At 48.8% G+C, this 20,436-nt stretch overlaps 1 protein-coding gene and 1 long non-coding RNA gene across 4 annotated transcripts; both read right to left on the bottom strand.

Annotated features, from left to right (window-relative positions):
• Positions 1-8,956: 8,956 nt before the first annotated feature.
• Positions 8,957-11,572, bottom strand: LOC119295898. Of its 3 annotated transcripts, none has more exons than XR_005144474.1 (5): positions 11,255-11,572; positions 9,886-10,045; positions 9,700-9,765; positions 9,535-9,606; positions 8,957-9,245 (listed from the first exon to the last, which is right to left on the bottom strand). It is a non-coding gene; the product is annotated as an uncharacterized LOC119295898 (long non-coding RNA). The 3 variants fall into 3 exon arrangements; XR_005144473.1 differs by having other exon boundaries at positions 9,700-9,762; positions 11,137-11,571; XR_005144472.1 differs by having other exon boundaries at positions 8,967-9,245; positions 9,700-9,762; positions 11,255-11,568.
• Positions 11,573-13,460: 1,888 nt separating this feature from the next.
• LOC119295897 (30S ribosomal protein S5-like) lies at positions 13,461-19,674 on the bottom strand. The gene is made up of 2 exons (XM_037574329.1): positions 18,849-19,674; positions 13,461-13,964 (listed from the first exon to the last, which is right to left on the bottom strand). Exons 1-2 carry the CDS (start codon positions 19,562-19,564, stop codon positions 13,715-13,717), a joined length of 966 nt encoding a protein of 321 aa, XP_037430226.1. The 5' UTR covers positions 19,565-19,674; the 3' UTR covers positions 13,461-13,714.
• Between the last annotated feature and the right edge of the window lie 762 nt (positions 19,675-20,436).

Raw genomic sequence — 20,436 nt, 5'->3', positions numbered from 1 at the left:
CTCGGTGGGATTTCAAATACTTAGGTGAGCACTGGGCTGCAGCTAAGCCCCCGAGTGGGAGGTTTGCTCTCCACTCGGTAGGATTTCAGATACTTAGGCGAGCACTGGGCTGCAGCTAAGCCCCCGAGTGGGAGGTCTGCTCTTCACTCGGTAGGATTTCAGATACTTAGGCGAGCACTGGGCTGCAGCTAAGCCCCCGAGTGGGAGGTTTGCTCTCCACTCGGTAGGATTTTGAATTGGTGGCATAGCTCGGAAGGAGAGGGTAGCAGTCGACCTGCACTTCATCCTCCTTGCAGAGTGCATGTTGTACTTGTGGCGTAGCTTGGAAGGAGAGGGTAGCAGTCGACCTGCACCTCGTCCTCCTTGCGAAGCGCACGTTGTACTTGTGGCTTAGCTCGGAAGGAGAGGGTAGCAGTCGACCTGCACCTCGTCCTCCTTGCGAAGCGCACATTGTATTTGTACTTAGGAAAGCGCAATGCTGCAGCTAAGCCTCCGAGTGGAAGGCTGGCTTACCACTCGACAGGATTTTGTTTATCTTAGGCGAGTACTTGGACTGCAGCTAAGCCTCTGAGTGGAAAGCTGGCTATCCACTCGACATGATTTTATTTATCTTAGGCGAGTACTTGGACTGCAGCTAAGCCTCCGAGTGGAAAGCTGGCTAACCACTTGACAGGATTTTATTTATCTTAGGCGAGTACTTGGACTGCAGCTAAGCCTCCGAGTGGAAGGCTGGCTTACCACTCAGTAGGATTTTGTTTATCTTAGGCGAAACGGATTTCGCAGCTAAGCCTTCGTGTGGGAGACTGGCTCACCACTCGGTTAGGATTTTTTTTTACAGACTTGGGCGAATCGGATTCGCAATCAAGCCACCCACTGGGGGATTGTTTTGAGTGGACAAAAGAAATAACGATTACTGGGAAGATTATAAAGCTCTTGTCTTTGATAAATAAACTACAGAAGTACTTTTATTACAACTCATCCGAGTGAATACTTAGGTGTAAAAGGGGCGGAGAAGCTCCGTGTTCCAAGCTCGGGGCTCGTCGATCTGATGCTCGACATTGTAAAGACGGTATGCTCCATTGTGGAGAACCTTGGTGACGATGAAGGGACCTTCCCAAGAAGGAGCAAGCTTGTGTGGTTTCTGCTGATCCACTCAGAGAACTAAATCTCCGTCCTGGAAGGCTCGACTCTTCACGTTTTTGGTGTGAAAGCGACGCAAGTCTTGTTGGTAAATGGTCGATCTGATCAGAGCCATCTCCCTCTCTTCCTCTAGAAGGTCGACTGCATCCTGCCATGCTTGTTCTGCTTCAGCTTCAGTGTAGAGCTCGACCCGGGGAGCATTGTGGAGAAGGTCACTCGGCAAGACTGCTTCAGCTCCGTAGACCAAGAAGAATGGAGTTCTTCCAGTCGACCGGTTGGGCGTGGTCCTTAACCCCCAAAGCACTAAGGGAAGTTCATCAACCCATGCACCAGCCGCATGCTTAAGATCATGCATCAAACGGGGTTTCAACCCTTTGAGAATCAAACCGTTGGCTCGTTCTGCTTGTCCATTCGACTGTGGGTGAGCGACTGAAGCATAGTCGACTCGCGTGCCTTGAGATGTGCAGAAAGCTCTGAACTCTTCGGAGTCGAAGTTTGACCCGTTGTCAGTGATGATGCTGTGCGGGACCCCATATCTGAATATCAATTCTCTGATGAAGCTGACAGCAGTACCGGCATCGAGGTTCTTGATGGGTTTAGCTTCGATCCACTTAGTGAACTTGTCGACTGCTACCAGCACATGGGTAAAACCGCTTCTGCCTGTTCTCAAAGGACCCACCATATCCAAACCCCACACTGCAAAGGGCCAGACGAGTGGTATAGTCTTCAAAGCTGAAGCGGGCTTGTGTGACATATTGGAGTAAAATTGGCATCCCTCGCACTTGTCGACTATCTCCTTCGCCATTTCATTCGCTCTTGGCCAATAAAATCCGGCTCGGTATGCTTTGGCCACGATGGTCCGAGAGGACGCATGATGGCCACAGGTCCCTGAGTGGATGTCATTAAGGATTATTCGACCTTCCTCCGGCGTTATGCATTTCTGACCAACTCCAGTCGCGCTTTCTCTGTACAGCTGTCCCTTTATCACGATAAAGGCTTTAGATCAGCGGGCGATCTATCGAGCCTCTTCTTCATCCTCCGGGAGCTCTTTCCTCAAGATATACGCGATATATGGTATTGTCCAATCTGGAGTGATCACTAGAACTTCCATGATCAAGTCGACCACTGCTGGGACTTCAACCTCAGTCGGGTCTGTGACACTCTTAGGTTGCGGGGCTTCATCGGTAAAAGGATCTTCTACGACTGACGGAGTGTAGGTATGCTCCAAAAACACATCACTGGGGATGGCTTCTCTCTTGGATCCTATCTTCGCCAGATCGTCAGCTGCTTGATTTTTCAGTCGGGGTATGTGGTGGAGCTCTAACCCTTCGAACTTCTTTTCGATCTTCCTCACTGCATTGCAGTATCCAGTCATGGCTGGGCTTCTAACGTCCCACTCCTTCATCACTTGATTGACCACCAAATCTGAATCGCCATAGACCATAAGGCGACGGACGCCGAGTGAAATGGCCATGCGTAATCCATACAAGAGTGCTTCATATTCTGCCTCATTGTTGGAGGAACCAAAGTGGATCTGGAGCACATATCTGAGCTTGTCTCCTCAGGGGGAAACCAAAATAACCCCAGCACCAGAACCATTTAACATCTTAGAGCCATCAAAGAACATGGTCCAATGCTCCGAGTGGACTTGAGTCGGCTGTTGTTGCTCAATCCACTCGGCAAGGAAATCTTCTATAGCCTGGGACTTAATGGCTTTCTTTGCCTCGAATTTGATATCAAGGGGAAGGAGTTCAATCGCCCATTTAGCCACTCGACCAGTTGCATCTCTGTTGTGCAGAATCTCCGACAATGGTGCGTCGCTGACGACTGTAATGTCATGATCAGAGAAATAATGAGCAACCTTCTTCATGGTCATGTAGATCCCATATACGAGCTTCTGATAATGAGGATATCTTTGCTTCGATGGGGTCAAAACTTCAGAGAGATAATACACTGGGCGCTGAACTTTGAAGGCTTTCCCTTCTTCTTCCCGCTCGACCGTAAGTACTGTACTGACGACTTGTCATGTGGCTGCAATATAAAGCAACAGAGGCTCTTTGCTGATTGGAGCAGCAAGCACCGGCTGGGTGGAGAGCAGAGTTTTTAACTCGGCAAACGCTGCATCAGCTTCTGGAGTCCACTCGAACTTGTCTGCCTTCTTCATCAGTCAGTAAAGGGGCAACGCCTTTTCACCGAGGCGAGAGATGAATCGACTTAATGCGGCCAAGCATCCAGTAAGCTTCTGGACGTCGTGCACACGCACAGGGCGTTTCATTCGGAGTATGGTGCCAACTTTTTCTGGGTTAGCATCGATTCCTCGTTCGGAAACGAGAAAACCGAGTAACTTTCCGCCAGGTACTCCGAATGTGCACTTTGATGGATTGAGCTTGATATCATACCTCCTGAGATTGGCAAATGTTTCAGCTAAGTCAGTCAACAGGTCGGAACCCTTTCGTGACTTGACCACGATATCATCCATGTACGCTTCCACATTCCGACTGATTTGAGTGAGCAAGCACTTTTGAATCATTCTCATGAATGTGGCTCCGGCATTCTTGAGGCCGAATGGCATGGTGATATAGCAGAAGCACCCGAATGGAGTGATGAAAGTTGTTTTGATTTCGTCGGGCCCATACAGACGGATCTGATGATACCCGGAATAAGCGTCTAGAAAAGACAATATCTCGCACCCTGCGGTCGAGTCGACAATTTGGTCGATGCGAGGGAGAGGAAAATGATCTTTCGGACAGGCCCGATTGATATGTTTGAAATCAATGCACATACGAAGTGAATTGTCCTTCTTGGGAACCATGACGACATTGGCGAGCCACTCGGAGTGGTATATCTCTCAGATGAACTCTGCTGCAAGGAGTCGAGCCACCTCCTCGCCAATGGCTTTTTTCTTCTGAACGGCGGACCGTCGAAGATGTTCTTTAACAGGTTTTGCTTTTGAATCGACTCTAAGGCGATGCTCAGCCAGCCCCCTAGGAACACCTGGCATGTCAGCTGGCTTCCATGCAAAGATGTCCCAGTTCTCACGGAGGAACTGGATGAGTGCTTCTTCCTATTTAGAGTCGAGTGTTGTGGAAATATGGGTCGGAGCTGCATTGGGGTCAGTCGGGTGGATATGAACTGGCTTCGTCTCACCGCGCGACTGAAATGCTGACTCTGTGGCGGGCTTCTTCGCCCGCAGTAAATCACTCGGATCTGCATTCTTCTTGTATTTCTCCAGCTCTACTACTGTTATCTGGTCATCCGCAATCTTTGAGCCTTTCTGGAAACACTCTTCTGCTTTCTTCCGGCTGCCAGTGATGGTGATCACGCCTTTGGGGCCAGGCATCTTTAACTTGAGGTACACATAACATGGTCGAGCCATGAAGCGGGCGTAGGCTGGTCTTCCCAAAATAGCGTGGAAGGCGCTTCAGAAATCCACAACTTCAAATGTCAGGTTCTCTTTGCGGAAATGCTTCGAGTCGCCGAACACTACATACATAGCTATTTGGCCGAGTGACTCGGCCTTCTTTCCTGGGATGACTCCGTGAAAACTCATGTTGCTGGAACTGAGCCTGGACATCGGAATGCCCATTCCCTTGAGCGTCTCTGCATACAGTATATTCAACCCACTGCCGCCATCCATCAATACCTTCGTCAGTCGAGTGCCTTCGACGACTGGGTCAACCACCAGCGCTTGCCTCCCGGGGGTGGCAATGTGAGTAGGATGGTCAGACTGGTCGAAAGTAATGGGAGTTTGCGACCATCTCAGATAGTTTGGTGTCGCCGGGGCGACCATATTGACCTCACGGTTGATCACTTTCAGTCGACTTTTGCTCTCTACATCAGCAAAAATCATCAGAGTGGAGTTGACATGAGGGTACTCTCCATCACTGTCCTCCTTGTCCTCAGCCTTGTCCGACTCCTTCTCTTTGTCTTTCGGCTGTTTCCCTTGAAACTGCTGGATTAAGAGCCGGCACTGGCGAGTGGTATGCTTTGGGTAGATGAAATTACCCTCTTCGTCTTTCTTCGTGTGGATATGACACGGTAGATCCATCACGTCATTACCTTCCTTATCTTTTACCTTCTTGGGGTTCCAAGATCCTTTGGGCTTCCCTTTGAATTTGCCCTGAGTCACGGCCAGAGCCTCTCCAGGAGCAGCTGGCTCGGCCTTCCGCTTTTTCTTCCGACTGGAGTTTCCTTTATCTGACTGACTCGGCTTGTACTTGCCGCTCCGGAGTCGGTCCTCTTCTTCGTTGTTGGTGTACTTGGTGGCTATTTCCATCATCCGACTCAGGGTCATATCTCCAGTTCGACCAAACTTCAGGCTCAACTCTCTGTTCTTGACACCATCCTTGAAGGCGCAGACCGCTTGATGGTCCGACACATTCTCTATAGTATGATGCAAAGTGATCCATCTCTGGATGTAATCCCTCAGTGTTTCACTCGACTTTTGTACACAAACTTGCAGCTCAGTCAATCCGGCAGGTCATTTGCAAGTTCCCTCAAACGTCCTGACGAACACTCGAGAAAGATCTTCCCAGGTGTAAATGCTGCTAGGAGCTAACTGATTCAACCACGCCCTGGCCGAACCCTCTAGCATAAGCGGCAAATGTTTCATGGCCACCTCATCATTACCGCCACCAATCTGAATAGCCACTCGGTAGTCTTCGAGCCAAGTTTCAGGCTTAGACTCTCCGGTGAACTTACTCACCCCAGTCGCCAACCTGAAGTTGGGGGGATCAATGCGGCTCTGATTGCTCTGCTAAAACATTCCGGACCTGAAACGTGGACTCGGCTGCTTGTGGGCACATCTCTGTCATGACCACCTCTATGAGCTCTGTTCCGATCAACCAAACCTTGCACGATGATGGATCTCGCGTCAAAGCCTGGCTCTTTGGGGTCGACTGGAGCTCTCCGCCCAACACTGAGCTGGCGTCTATTATCTTGCTGTCGATGGGCGTTAGACCCACTTCTCGGGGGAGGAGTGGGCACTCGACGCCTATCATCACGATCAAATCAATCATCATAGTGGTCCTGCCGGCCTTCACGTCCCACGCGCCTCGGAGGTGATCTTGGACTGTGAGCCGACTGAACAGTATTCGCAGCGACGAATCGACTGTGAATCCTGTTGCGCGACTGTGACACAGCTGAATTCTGATCTCCTGCCGCCCGGAGCAAATCTCTGATCTGCATCAAGCCTCTTCCAGCCTCTGACTGAGAGGGCTGAATTGACTCCGCTATACGGGCTGCAGCTGCCAAATTCTGAATTGGGGTTCGATATACCTGAGTCGGTTGCGGAAAGAGCTGACGTCGGTTGGAGTTGGTCACTCGTTGACGCACACGCTCATCGAGTGCTTGCTAGAGGTTCTCCAGTCGAGTGCGTTCAGCCAGGTTGGCTAAACGCGCCTCTTCCAGGGCACGAGCCTCAGGAGTTTCTCCTACAATGGGAGTATGCAGGGCATCCATGTTCCGGCGGCGAAGTTCTTCCCTCTGCTGAGAAGTGAGTGGCTCGGGCTGATACTCTTCATGGGCTTGAGCGGGGTCGCCCCCGTCGTCCATCCCATCGTCGCGGGGGAAACCAGGAGGACTACGAGGCCCGTTGACCATCAGGACCTCCGCCGCTGGATCACTGCTATCGCACTCGGATGCAGTCTCTACGGAGCCAGTCGAACAGGCCGTAGAGAGATTTGTCGGGCTCAATTGTCGCGACTTGGGTGGTGGCCGATTGGCGAGCCATGTCTCACCCATAGTTGGAGCCTCGACCGACCGGAGCGCTTGCGCTGGCGGGAGACAGGGAGGGAGGACGGCGCAGGAGTCGACCGGTATGGGGTCGACGGCTGCCGCAGCAAGACGCCACGGACACAAGCCCGAAAGTGCGTCGCCCTGCGGACGGGGAGCGCGTCGATGTCGAGTGGTGCCTCTTGGAGCCAAGCGGAGTCGTCGGCGATGAAAGCGAGCACACCGAGATGGATCTCGCGGCCCTCGACCAGAGCTCCGCCGGAAACCATGATGAAGGCGATCGGACAAATTGCAACTTCTCCAAAAAAGTTGCTAAGACACCTGCCCCACGGTGGGCGCCAACTGTCGTGGTTCTAAGTCTGACAGTAGAATGGGGGGTAGGTATGGAGAGGCAAGATCCTAGCTATGGAGTAGTTGTACACACGAGTGTTTAACGAGTCCAGGCCCTTCTCTGAGGAAGTAATAGCCCTACGTCTCGGAGCCCAGAGGCGGTCGACTGGTTTATGTGTATAAGGATTACAGGGGTGCGAACCCTTCTACCAGTGGAGGGGGTGGCTTATATAGAGGACGCCAGGACCCCAGCCTACCCACGTAGCAGAGGGTTAAAGTACATTAAGGCCGGGCGTTACTGGTAATGCCCTACATAAAGTATCATCATGACCATTAAGACTACTTAATTACAGACCGTTTGGATACAGAGTAGATCCTGAACTTCTGTTGGTCGAGTGAGTCTTCATGGTCGAGTGTCTTCTAGCCGGTCGAGTGGAGTCTCTATTGGTCGAGTGGAGCCTCTCTTAGTCGACTGGAAGGTAGCTTCGTCTAAGGATGTCCTTGGGTATGGTATCCTAGATAGGTCCATGACCCTACCGTAGGTACATAACATCATCAGGCGCCGCCCAGCCGCCTAACGTTCTTGCCCCCTTCTGCCATCCTCTGGTCCTGCTGGCCAGGGGCCGGCACTCCAACGCGGCCCCTGGTGGTGTCGTCCGAAGTAGCCCCATGCCGAGGGGGCACGTTTGGGCGGGGAGGGCTGCTCCACGAGGCTGGTTGGCGTCGAGAGGCTCTCCGTGGTCCCTGGGAGAGGGCGCGCGGCTGTGTCGGGGATGAGCGCGCACCCCCACCATCGCCTGCAACGTGGGGAGGGTGTAGAACTGCGCGGCCCCCCTGCACGCCGCATCCAGCAGCTCAGTGACCCGTCCCAGCAGTGCGTCGCGGCCGCTCTCAAGCAGCATGCACCACAGAAGCTCACGGTCTACGATGACCGCCGCCCGCATGTTCGCTTGTTCCCTGCGCGAGTGCAGGGCAGTTGCTGCAGCGTAGCTCGCAGATCGCGCAGCTGCGCGGCTGCGGCGCGGCGCCAGAGGAGAAGGCTACGCCGCGCGCCCCTCGCGGCCGGTCGCCCCCGGCGGAACGCGGGCCGCGAGCAGGGCAGAGTGGAGGTCTTCTTCGCCGGTGGGTGCCGCCGAGGAGGTCTGGACGACCCAATGCTCGACGTGGGCTCTAGGGGCGTCGGCCATGGCGTCGGTGGAGCGGAGGAGGACTGGTCGATGGAAGAGGAGATCCGATGCACCCCTACCTGGTGCGCCAAATGTCGGATTTTGGGGTCCGGCAACCCGTGAGAGGTTCGAACACTGGGGGGCGTGCGGAGATCTCAACCTGTCCAGCCTGCCTACTTGCGATCCTCCCTAGCCTAGCGCGAAGAGCTCACAGAGACACAAAGACACAGAGATTTATACTGGTTTGGGCCACCATTGTGGTGTAATACCCTACTCCAGTGTGGTGTGGTGGATTGCCTCGAGGGGCTATGGATGAACTGGTTACAAGGATGAACAGGCCTCAGGAGGTGAGGTGTTCTTGAGCCACTACTAGGAAAAACCTTAGCAGTAGCGTTGGTTTTTGGACTAGCAGTAGCACAGGTACCCGCGCTACTGCTACGGTGCTACAGCTAATTTTTAGCAGTAGCGCTTGTTTTACCCCCATGCTACTACTAAACAGACATACCAGTAGCGCTAGTGACCCGCGCTATTAGTATTCCACACCAATAGTAGTAGCACTTCTATAATACCCCCACGCTACTAGTAGCTAATTAGGAATTAAAAAAAATTGATCAATTCCATTTGTGCATACAATTCCAAAAACACAATAGCGATGGAAATGTCCTTATTCTTATTCTACCATCACATAGTTGTCGTGTCTACTATTACACAGTTCCTCATTCTACTTGTTCTCACTCCAATAATAAAGAAAAATGAAAGGAAAAATAGAGCTAATCTGCCAGTGAAATGTCCTTATTCCTGAGTAATATTCAACGGAACGGTGCAACTACACTGCAGTGTCATGGATTCACTCTGCCGCTTCAACATCTCATTATCCTGCAGCAATGGAAATGAGCATCAGCAAGGCATATAGATATAGTGAATAAATGGAGAGGAAGCATAAGCTTAGATGATACAGGAGATTGGTAATAAAATTCTGATACAATGAGAATATGCACTAAAATTTGCCCCAAAATTACCTATGGATAGGATAAAGAATCAATAAAGAAAACACCCACATTAAAGCTCTTGCGTCAATGTTTGCATTTTGGACCATCAGTTAAAATAAATGCACTAGCAAGTTAGTCTCTACATCAACTAGCCATTGAGACATGCATTTACTGACCTGTACTTGGAGCTGCAGTTGCTTCAGATACTCAATGAGTATGGCCTCGTCAAGCATGGATGCCTTGTCAGTCTGTAACCACACAAGCACAACCAAACTCAGTAGCCCCGAATTCAGGGACGAAGAAAAACAAAGTGGTACAGTAGATGGTTTTGTGGTGCCGACCTTGTTGGAATTGGGTATCAGGCTCTGCAATGCCTTCATCTTCTCATTGATCCTGCTCCTCCACTGCTACACCCCAATCAAGCAAGCAAGCAAGCAATGATCAGCCAAGAAAACAGGGCGAGAAGAGCAGAAAAGCGGCGTGAAACTCAGGGGAAAATGGCTGACGACGGGGAACCGGGACACCACCTTCTTGGAGGGGTTGTGCACCTCGGCGGCGCGGGTGCACTTGCTGCTGGACCCCCCTCCCCCGCGCGGGCAGTCGGACGTCCCATGTGACTCGGGCTTGGACGACCCGCCTGTCTCGCTCTTGTAGAACCCAGCGGCACCTTCTAAGTGTCATCTAAATCTGCCCATTGCACAAGAATTATACCCCAAAGCTGAAGAAATATTCAGTTACAAGAAATGAAGTAATATTCATTTAGAAGATTTTAGTGGTATACGTTGACAGAATTTTAGTCCATAAAAACCTACGAGCATCCATCCATAAAAGCAGAATCACTTCAATTATATATAAGCTACTTCATAACAAAAGAAATTGTACAGAAACACTAATTAACTCTGAAGTAGTGAGTTAATCACTGCAGATCAGCTATTTGTTTCTTTCCACTCCTAAATTGCATAAGAAAATCTTCAGCTGTTATTTTACTCTATGCTTACTAGCTACAACTGATTGGATAGAAAAACACCTTCCATTTTTTTTACGATGTAGCTTCTGTAAATAATCTCAAAGTAGAAAATGCACGCTAAGTACTTGTGGTACAAAATGTAAAATCAATGATTTTTCCCTTAACCATCACTTTTTATTTAGTACAAAATCTGTGACCTAATTAGAACTTACTCCAACTAGTTAACATGACAAAATCTACACTGAAAACGCATAATCAAAGAGTTGGACTTCAGTATAGCAAGATTAAATTCCCAGTGGGGAGAGCGTGGGCAGATTGCCCTTGCTGCTGACAGGCTAACTTGCATGCGGCGCTGGCGGCGCCTACGCATAAGCACGGCCGAGACGAGACATCGACGGTCAAGGAGGCATTAGTGGCGGGATTAAACGCAAAAGAAATGTTTATAAGGTGATGATAAGTCATTACCAAGCAACCTGATAGCAAATTCTTCTAAGCACCAAGAATAACCTCAAATTAGTACGCATTTTGGTCCAATTGGTCAGGGCCCAAAATGCAGGTCAAGACCAACTATATCAACATCTATAAGAACCTCTCTCTTATGCATGCCTCTTATGCTACCTTACAAGAATTCCTACAAACAGTGCACACAATTACGCCAGCAATCATTCAGAATCTAGTACAGTACATGGAAATCAGTAGCAAACAAAACAATTCACGCACAGAATGAATGCACCAGCTCAGACATTCAATCGCTAGCAACCTAGTACAGCACCAAAGGTTCATTCTTTTCAATTAAGTGAAGGGAGACAACCGATGCATCCAGCCTGCCGGCCGCAGATCTGCCGGAATCCACCCTGACCCGCCCCAGAAACACGCAAATCAAGCACCCAGGACTCAAAACAGCCTGGAGGAGGAGACACGAGGGGCACCTCGGGCTCCACGAGGGGCTTGCACTGCAGGAGCTGCTCGATCTGCTCGTCGAGGTCGGCACGCAGATTCCCCATCCTCCCCTCCGCCCACCAGGCACACATCGACCCCTCCCTCCCGGAACGTCTCCGCTCCGCCGTCCGCGAGAGGGGGGAGGAGAGAGGAGGAGGAGGAGGCGCAAAGTGGCGAGAGGTGCGGAGAGGCAGAGGAGGAGGCGGGTCTCCTGGTGGCAGAGGAGAGAAGAGGAGGTGGATGGAATCTGGATCGGGGATGGGTGCGGTGTGGGGGTGCACTCGTCATGGGACGGTTGGTGGGGTGGGTAATGGATCGGGGGTGGTCTGGTGGGGGACTGACGGACTGTGCTAGCGGCAGCGCAGGGTGTCTCAACGGCGCTACGGTTGTCCAATTAGCAGTGGCGTAGGTTTACGACCCACGCTATTGTTCTCGTTTGTCCGCAGGGCACGGTCGAGAATTATTTATCAGTAGCGTGCCCAAAAGAAACCAAGGCTGCTGCTAAGCCATATCAATAGTGTGCTTTGTACACAGCGTTACTGGTAATTACTAGTAGCGTGGGGACACAAACAAACGCTACTGGTAAACTTCTATGTATAAGCATTTTCCTAGTAGTGAGTTGGTGTGGTGCTCTACTTGCTCTAGTTTCGGTCCCCCTCCAATGGTGGTGGCTAAGTCCTATATATAGTCGCCTTGGTCCTCTTTCCAAATATGAGCGGGAAGGGATTCCACAATGGCGGGATTTGAAAGGGGACAAGTAGTACAGTCTATCCTGACAAAAGTAGTCTTCGCCTGCGAAAAGCCTCTGGTCGTGACACCGCGGTGGGATCGGTGATGACCTCTGTCCTGCCGTCCTGGCGGTCTTGGTCTTGTTGCACCAGAATGAGAGCCTTTGGCTGATTCCTCAGGACTCCGTGCATGTGGCTTGCTGCCCTTGCATCGAAGAGGAAATCTGCGCTCTGCACCCGCCTGGCGCCTGCCTGGCCTTGGTCGTCATGGCTCACGTCAGCTGAGCCTCATGAGGTAGTTGCATAGATCTCTCCGCCCCTCAGGAGCCCTCCTAAGGAGGCCAGCTCCTTCGGGGGTCTTGGCATTGTCCGCCTCACGAGGCTTGGCCCCTCGCGAGGGTCTTGTGGTGTTGATGTCGAAGCTGGGCTGCACCAGGCCGTCGATGGAGCCACGTGGTGAGCTGCAGGCAGACAGGACTGGGTACCCCCAAGTCCAGGACGTCGACACACGGTGCCATCAATGTGGCCATGGATCAAGTACTCGTGAAACACCAAGGAGAAATACCGCTTCCAAGCGGAGTAGGAGGTGGTGGATTGATCAAGAACCACCGGGACGCGCTCCTAGATGTTGAGATCACGAACGAGGGTGACATCCGGACCGGGGCAGGGAAGAAGGGGCGGGTCGGGGCGAGAGGCAGTTAGGGTTACGGGTAGGAGAGGGGTAGCGGAAGAGGGAGAGGGAGGGTGGTGGCTGCGACGCATGGCGGCGGCGGCTGTAAGGAGCGGCGACGACGGCGGGTGGCGGCTGCGACGCACGGCGGCTGTAGGGAGCGCCGGCAGGTGGTGGCTGCGACACGCGACGGCGGCGGCTAGAGGGTAGCAGTGTGTGGCGGCGTGAGAAAGCGGCGGCGGCGGCACGGTGGAGGCGCAGCAGCGGCGGCAGGGGCTAGGGTTAGGTTAGGATGACGAGCAAAACTGATACCATGCGAAAGATGAGGTTTGGACCGTGCAACACTCAATGCATTGATCGGGTGCACCAGACACGTATATATGAGGTACAAGATGGGGGGCCACAACCTCAACTACACAGAAAAACTAGAAGGTGGGCCTACAACACAATATACATGCACAATATATTCAACCCTTGGAAAGGCATCCATCCTGAGCATAAGTATTGCCAGCATTTGTACGGAGGATCTCTGGTTTCGATAGTCAAATCTCCACGTGACACACGTGTAGTCACAAGATACAAATTTTTGCTCTGCATCATTTCTCTTGTATTCAGGCGGCGATGTAATAATAATAATCAAAAAATATTTTGTGCTTCTTCTGGCAGTGCAGATCAGGGATAGCATCACGATGCCCAGTTCATATTCTTGTTCATGCTTTATCAATCTGTAACAAACTCAGTAACCAGAAAAAGGAACAATTTTGTAGATTTGCTGCATGTATTGGGAGACCAACTTAATTTTCTACTACAACGCAAGAGGAGATTAAGGAAGAAAACTTGACGAACAATCGTCCATACGTGTGCAAAGTCCGACCCACCTTAGTTCAACCAAGTGAACTGAATTTTCAGAAGTCACATAGAGCACCCCCAAAGGGTACCCCCATTTGCACCCCTATTTATCCCAATATATAGATACAACAGAAAACGAACTCAAGAAATACAGTAGAGAAAAAGAAAAGAATTCCGTCAGGCAGTTGAATGATTTTGTTTTATCATTTCCATAACTCCTCCATTGGAAGTCCACGCTCTGCAGCGACGTCTGAGAACTGTCTCATCATCTGCGTCGCCTTGACTGTAGCCCTTGCATTGTTGAGGGGGTTCTTGCTTCGCAGCTGCTTCCCAAGAGCATTTTCTACTCCAGCCATCTCCAGCACAACCCTCACAGCTCCACCTGCAGTGACACCAGATCCAGGGCAAGCAGGCCTCAGCATGACCTTCGCTGCTCCATAGTTTGCCTCAGCTCTGTTTGCGGTACAAGAATAAATAAACAGGAAATAGTTCTCAGAATGGCTACAAACGTTCAACCTTCTTGTAAATAGACTAATAGAGTGAGTTGTTCAACAGGAAGAGGAGAAAATGGGTTCATATTACTATAACAACAGAGCACAGGCTTACAGTCATATATTTCTACGTGAACAGCTAGTGAGACCAAAGGCTCTACTTACTTTTGGAATACTCCTATCTACTGCAATTATCAGATGAAAGAAGAATTCCTAGAAATTCAATGTATTGTAGATTAATCAAATACTTCCTCTGTCCCAAATTATAAGACTTTTTTGGTAGGCTTTAGCCTACCAAAAGCATCTTATAATTTGGGGCGGAGGTAGTACTACATAACAGATATGGTGCCCTTGTGGTATAAGATACACAATTTATAGAAGTTAGAAAGTACAACAAACATAAGCATATTTCCAAATAGAACATGCTATGTACTCCTATGTATTATAGAACTTGGTCAAGCAATTCCACAATATCTATAAGCTATGTCGATTCAATGGAGCACAGTTCATGGTAAGGAGCAATCACATCAGATATATTTGTCCTGTGCTTAGAGAATTGTCAATTCGAAGGGGAGCCTTGGCGCAGTGGTAAAGCTGCTGCCTTGTGACCATGAGGTCACGGGTTCAAGTCCTGGAAACAGCCTCTTACAGAAATGTAGGGAAAGGCTGCGTACAATAGACCCAAAGTGGTCGGACCCTTCACCGGACCCTGCGCAAGCGGGAGCTACATGCACCAGGCTGCCCTTTTTTAGAGAATTGTCAATTCGGAACACATTCCGGCATATATTCAAGATGCAGGATACAATCGTAGGAAGATGTTGATGACCCCAGTTAGAAAGGCATTTGATTCTCGTAATACTCTGATCATATATGGGGAAAGGAAGAGAGAAGAAAAAAGATGTATTGGCTTCCGCGAAGATACAGCTTGACTAATCCAGCTCCAGCATACTGCAAGAACTTTACTACCTCTCTCCATGCTTGCTTACCTTTCTGTTCTCCACAGACGAGGTGAAGTCAAGGCAAACGAGATAGTTATTGTGGTGTTCGAGATGAGCAGCAATACTAGTAGAGATAGCAGTGCCATGAAGCGACTGCGCTAACTAGGTTAGAATAATCCAATTGATTATGCTGGAAAGCCTGGAGCGAATTCTTGCAGTGTTAATATTTCAAGTCAAAAACTCCTCTAGTGTGAAACATAAATATTTTTTCTCAAGTATGCTTTCTATGATTACCTGTACAAGCCAGCAAAGTAAAATCTACTCCAGCAGCGTGATGATGCACTTAATGACACCATGACTTTTTTAGATGATGACACAACACTTTATGACAGAGCAGGAAATTTCAACTAAGAAATTCTGAAGGTTTACAATTGGCTCAGGCAAATAGGAAAATATTCAAAACACATGTATGAAAGCAAATCTGGAGTAACTAACTAAAGGTTGAGTTGATCTTCATTATTTGAAACTTCAAAATTATTGTATAAAATTTTCTAAATCATGCAATGCTTGACAGATGGAAGATAAACAATATTTATCTAAAACATATTCTAAATAATAACTCATGAAAGGTTTGTAAAGGTCATGCTGTGCTATGCGAAAAATCACTCCATCAATATTCAATACCAACAGAGAAATTAAAATACGCTATTGTAAAGGTTTGCCATTGGACCATCGAAACAAGAGGAACATTGAAAACACATATGTCATATATTGAAACAGAGGTATTTACTCGGGATTGGGATTTGCTTCAATATTTAGTGCTTCCAAATTCTTGTCCAATGACAAGATAATAAACACTATTAAGCTCATGCATAAAATCTATATCTATACTACGAGCTGAGTATGATATTTCCATGTCATCCATCGAAAAATAATTATTGTGATTTCATAATTCTCATCAAACAGTCGTCCAAAAGTTAGGCATATGAAATGATTTGGAAGCACTGGAACCTGTGGACGGTTTCATAATTCCCATCCAACAGTCGTCCAAAATCAATTTGGATGATTGTTATTATACTGGTCGCACGGTGGTCCTGCAAGCTGTGGCAAACCGCAAATGAGAGTGCCCTGTGGTGTTCCGCTGGAGCAGTGGGGCTCCATGAGTTGCTCATTCACCCTAAACGTGTAACCCCATGTTCTGGGGGCTGGTCGTTTACCATTTCATGTGTGGGGGGCAAGCCAAGAATTATTTGTCTTTCATGAGTCATGCCGTGTGTTTGGTTGTGTTCTGCAGATGAGTCGGGTGTGTTGGGTTGAGGGAGTTTTCTCCCTCTTCCTTGTACATTTTTCTTTCTTAATGAAATGATACTCAGCTCTTCTGCGTGTTCGAGAAATAAATAAATCATGTGCATGTGTTTTATTTGCCGGTTGAATGTTGAGGTATGTGTGGCTCAATTTACGCTTGCTAACAAGTGCATTGCACGTATACGATTGCAAGTTTAAGCTAATGGCAGTAACTGAATCAATCACCATTAGCTCTGTATACAACAAGAAAAATGATCCATGTAGGTAGAATTCCAGGAATGCATGCCAGAGCTTAACTATTGCTGACTTGTCCAAGAATGACGCTCCCTAGTAGGCAACTAATTAGTAATAGCACAACAATTGCATCTGCAATGTGTGGTAAATTGAGAGAATGTTACGTTTTCCATAGAACTCGTTCTACGAATTTCTCAGGCATGTGTTGGTTGATACTTGATCACCACTGTTGTGGCTTGCGACAATTTTGCCTAAGCGCTTAACTGTGGGAATGTTCTGCAACAGTTTTGCCTAAGCCTGCTTAGTTGTGCCAAGTTAACCTTGAACCAAACAAACTTACGGCCTCTTTGATTCAAAGGATTTCTAAAGAAATTTTGGAGGATTCTAATAACTAGGATTTTTTTCGTGCATGGGTTGGTTGATTAGTAGGGTTACAATCCATAGTAATTTTTCCGTAGGATTTAATTGTACTAGCTTTAATAGGGAAATTTTCATCACTTCATATACTAATCCCGAATGGAGGCAACAAATGTCGACTTACGTTTCAAAACAGGTGTTGGAGTTATGGTTAAGGATGACATCTGTCATTATGTCCAAACCCAGAAGGGCTTGAGGCAAGGTGACCCTATTGTCGCAAATATTGTTTAATATGGTGGCGATATGTTGGCTAATTCTCAAAGCAAGGGCTAAGGAGGATGGTCAGGTTGGGGTCCTTATCACTATCTTGTCAAGGGGGGTTTGTCCATCTCCAGTATGCGGATGACACGGTCATTTTTATGGAACATGACCTTCAGAAAGCAATTAATATGAAGTTGATCCTCTGTCTTTTTGAACAACTTCCGAGTCTAAAAATTAATTTGCACAGAAGTGAGCTCTTCTGTTTTGGCATGGCCAAAGAGGAGAATCGGTATAGGCAACTGTTTAGTTGTGAGGTGGGGTCCCTTCCATTACATACCTCAAAATCCCCATTCACCACCGCAAGCTCACTGACAAGGAATGAAAAATAATTGAAGACTGCTTCGAAAAAACTCTTAGTTGGAAGGGTAAGCTCTTGTCATATGGAGGACGACTTACCCTCATCAATGTTGTTCTTACTTGCTTACCGATGTCCATGACCTCCTTTTTTGAGATACACAAAGGGGTGCTTAAAAGACTAGACTTTTACCGGTCTAGGTTCTTCTGGCAACGTGAGGAGCAAAAGCGGACAGACTTGCTAAATGGGACATTTTGTGTAGGCCTAAGGATTAAGGTGGATTCGGTACTGAAAACCTCAATTAAAAGTAAGTGTGTACTTACCACCGAGGCCTCCTTTGTGAGCACGATATTGTAAAGGGTTGGGTATTGTAGAGCTAATGGAGTGTCACCCAACTAGGTACTTCCCAAAAGCTCGTCGATTGGCCATCACCAACCTTTAAAGGATCCATTGGAAGTCAATATTGGGGCCAGCGCTTTAAACATTCAATTCCGTAGAGATTCAATTGGTGAAAAATGGACTAAGTGGATCCATTTAGTTGGTAGATTGATGTCGATCAATCTAAATCAAATGCCAGATACATTCCAATGCAGATTGACTTCCAATGGGATCTTCACCATGAAGTCCATGTATGTGGAGGTTATGAATTCTGGGCCAATTTTCGTAGGAAGCATATTTGGAAAACTTAAGTCCCTTCTAAGATTAAAGTGTTCATGTGGTTATTCCAAAGGGAGGTACGTAGTTCTTACCAAAGATAATCTTGCAAAACGTAATTGGCATGATAGCAAAAAGAGTTGTTTTTGTCATCAAGAGGAAATAATTCATCATTTTTTTCTGTATGGCCATTCACTAACTTGATTTGGCGCACAATTCATATTACCTACTCCCTCCGTAAACAAATATAAGAGTGTTTAGATCAGTAAAGTAGAGAACTAAACACTCTTATATTTCTTTACAAAGGTAGTACAATTTGCCACCACCAACGAGTATACCTGATCTGTTTGGAAACTGGTTGGGTGGTATTCATCATAATATGATTAATAATATGGTGGTGCATCGCTTGATGCAGAGGCCGGGGTACTCCCCTTTTCAAAAGAAAGAAAAAATCCTACTCCCTCCGTTTCTAAATGTAAGTCTTTTTAGAGATTCCACTACAAACTACATACGGATGTATATAGACATATTTTAGAGTGTAGATTCACTCATTTTACTTCGTATGTAGTCCATAGTGAAATCTCTAAAAAGACTTATATTTAGGAACGGCGGGAGTATATCATTGAAGATGACATTGTCATTACATTCCTGTGTTTTTTCTATTCCTGCATTTTATAAATCATGTGAATGAAAGAAGCCCCACACCTCATGCAATTCAAGAACAACTAGCGATGTGACTGACCTGTGCGGGAAGGTGCAGTACTTGGTTAGTGGCACTGTAACGAGATTGCGGCGGCCGTTCATGGCAGCCTTGGTGATGGCCTCTGAGACTTCTTTGGCCTTGCCGACGCCAACACCAACGTGTCCCTTCATGTCGCCGACCACGACTAGGGCGCGGTAGGAGAGCTGCCTCCCACCCTTAACGACCTTGGTGACTCGGCTGACCTGCACGACACGCTCGCTGAACTCGTCGTTGGGGCGCTGGTCCCGGTCCATGTCGACGGGGTCCACCACTTTCACCTCGAACACGTTGTTCCCCATCAACGACTCGCCGCTGAAGGCCGGCCCGTAGAGCGACTCGTAGGCTGCTGCCACGTCCTCTGGTGATTCCGGCGGCAACTCGTCGAATGGCGCCGGCTCGATGTATCCCTCCGGTGGTGCCGCGAACTGAAACTCCGTAGAGGATACCGCCTCCGGCTGCGGCTTCTCGTCGTCCTCGTCCCCGAAGGCGGCTTCCGCAGAATCCTCCGCCTCCCCTTCCTCATCCTCTTCTTGGTAGGAGGCCGAACCGTCCCGGGTGGAGAACTTGGAGACAGGGAGCAGGAGGCGGCGGGAGGTGGAGATACGGGCTTTGGGGCAGAGACGGAGGCGCTGTTGAAGGAAAGAGAACAGTGCGGGAACAACGTGGGCGGCAGTGGAAGTGGTGGCCATCGCCATGGCTGTGGCGGTGGCCGCCATTTTGGCAGGTTCTTGGGGTGATGCTCCGGCGAGGGGAGGCGAGGCCGCGAGGGAGCGGAGGAGCAGAGAAGTGGTGGGGTGGCAATGTGGGAGTTGCTCGGCTTATCCTCTTCTGTTATCCGCTGTTTAATCCTCGAGGAATCTGGGCAGGGCTGCAAAATTAATCCGCCGGGCTGGCTCGCTCTTGGAGCCATCGGCCCACGCGGGCCTGGTTGCTTGATCTGCACACAAGTTCTAATTCTCTCCCACAAAATCTTTTTTTTTCTTTTCTTCGGTTGATTTCTCACCACCGCAAGGCAATACTCCGACACACCATTGCTACTTTTGCAACCCGCGGGAGATTACCGAAACACGGCAGATGTTGCGGGATGTCATACGTCATCGTACGACTGTCGCCAGGAAAAAACAACAAGACCTCAGGTGCAAAAAAAAAACTACAACAAGATCTCGGTTGCAATTTTTTTTGCAAAAAAACCTTTTATTTGCAAAAAATTCTGTAACATGACATGTGTTGTAGAAAATTACTGCAACACGGCCTTTGTTGTAATGGTAAAGAGTGACACTTGACCGCTCACTCCGCTCGATCCAACGTTTCCGCCGGCCGACGCGTAGCAGTGCCCGTTAATGGAGTTCAGGTTCAAAAAATGAATCTAGCTGCAAAATTTACGGAGCGCACTTCATAAACAGCATCATAACCTTCATCTTTGGAGGTTGGGTGGAGCTGTTTCGGAGCGCACTTCAGATATAATCGGACACGCTGGAGTGAAGTTTCAGCTCTTTCCTCCTACCTTACCAATGGCGCAGTCACCCGCATACTAGCCCATGAATGGCAGCCGCATGTCTCGCCCACCAACGCCCGTTTACCTTCTCCA

Source organism: Triticum dicoccoides, chromosome 4B (genome assembly GCF_002162155.2).
Source record: "Triticum dicoccoides isolate Atlit2015 ecotype Zavitan chromosome 4B, WEW_v2.0, whole genome shotgun sequence".
Classification (NCBI taxonomy): Eukaryota; Viridiplantae; Streptophyta; class Magnoliopsida; order Poales; family Poaceae; genus Triticum; species Triticum dicoccoides.
Note: the sequence above shows the minus strand (reverse complement) of the source record. Positions and strands in the feature narration are given on the sequence as shown.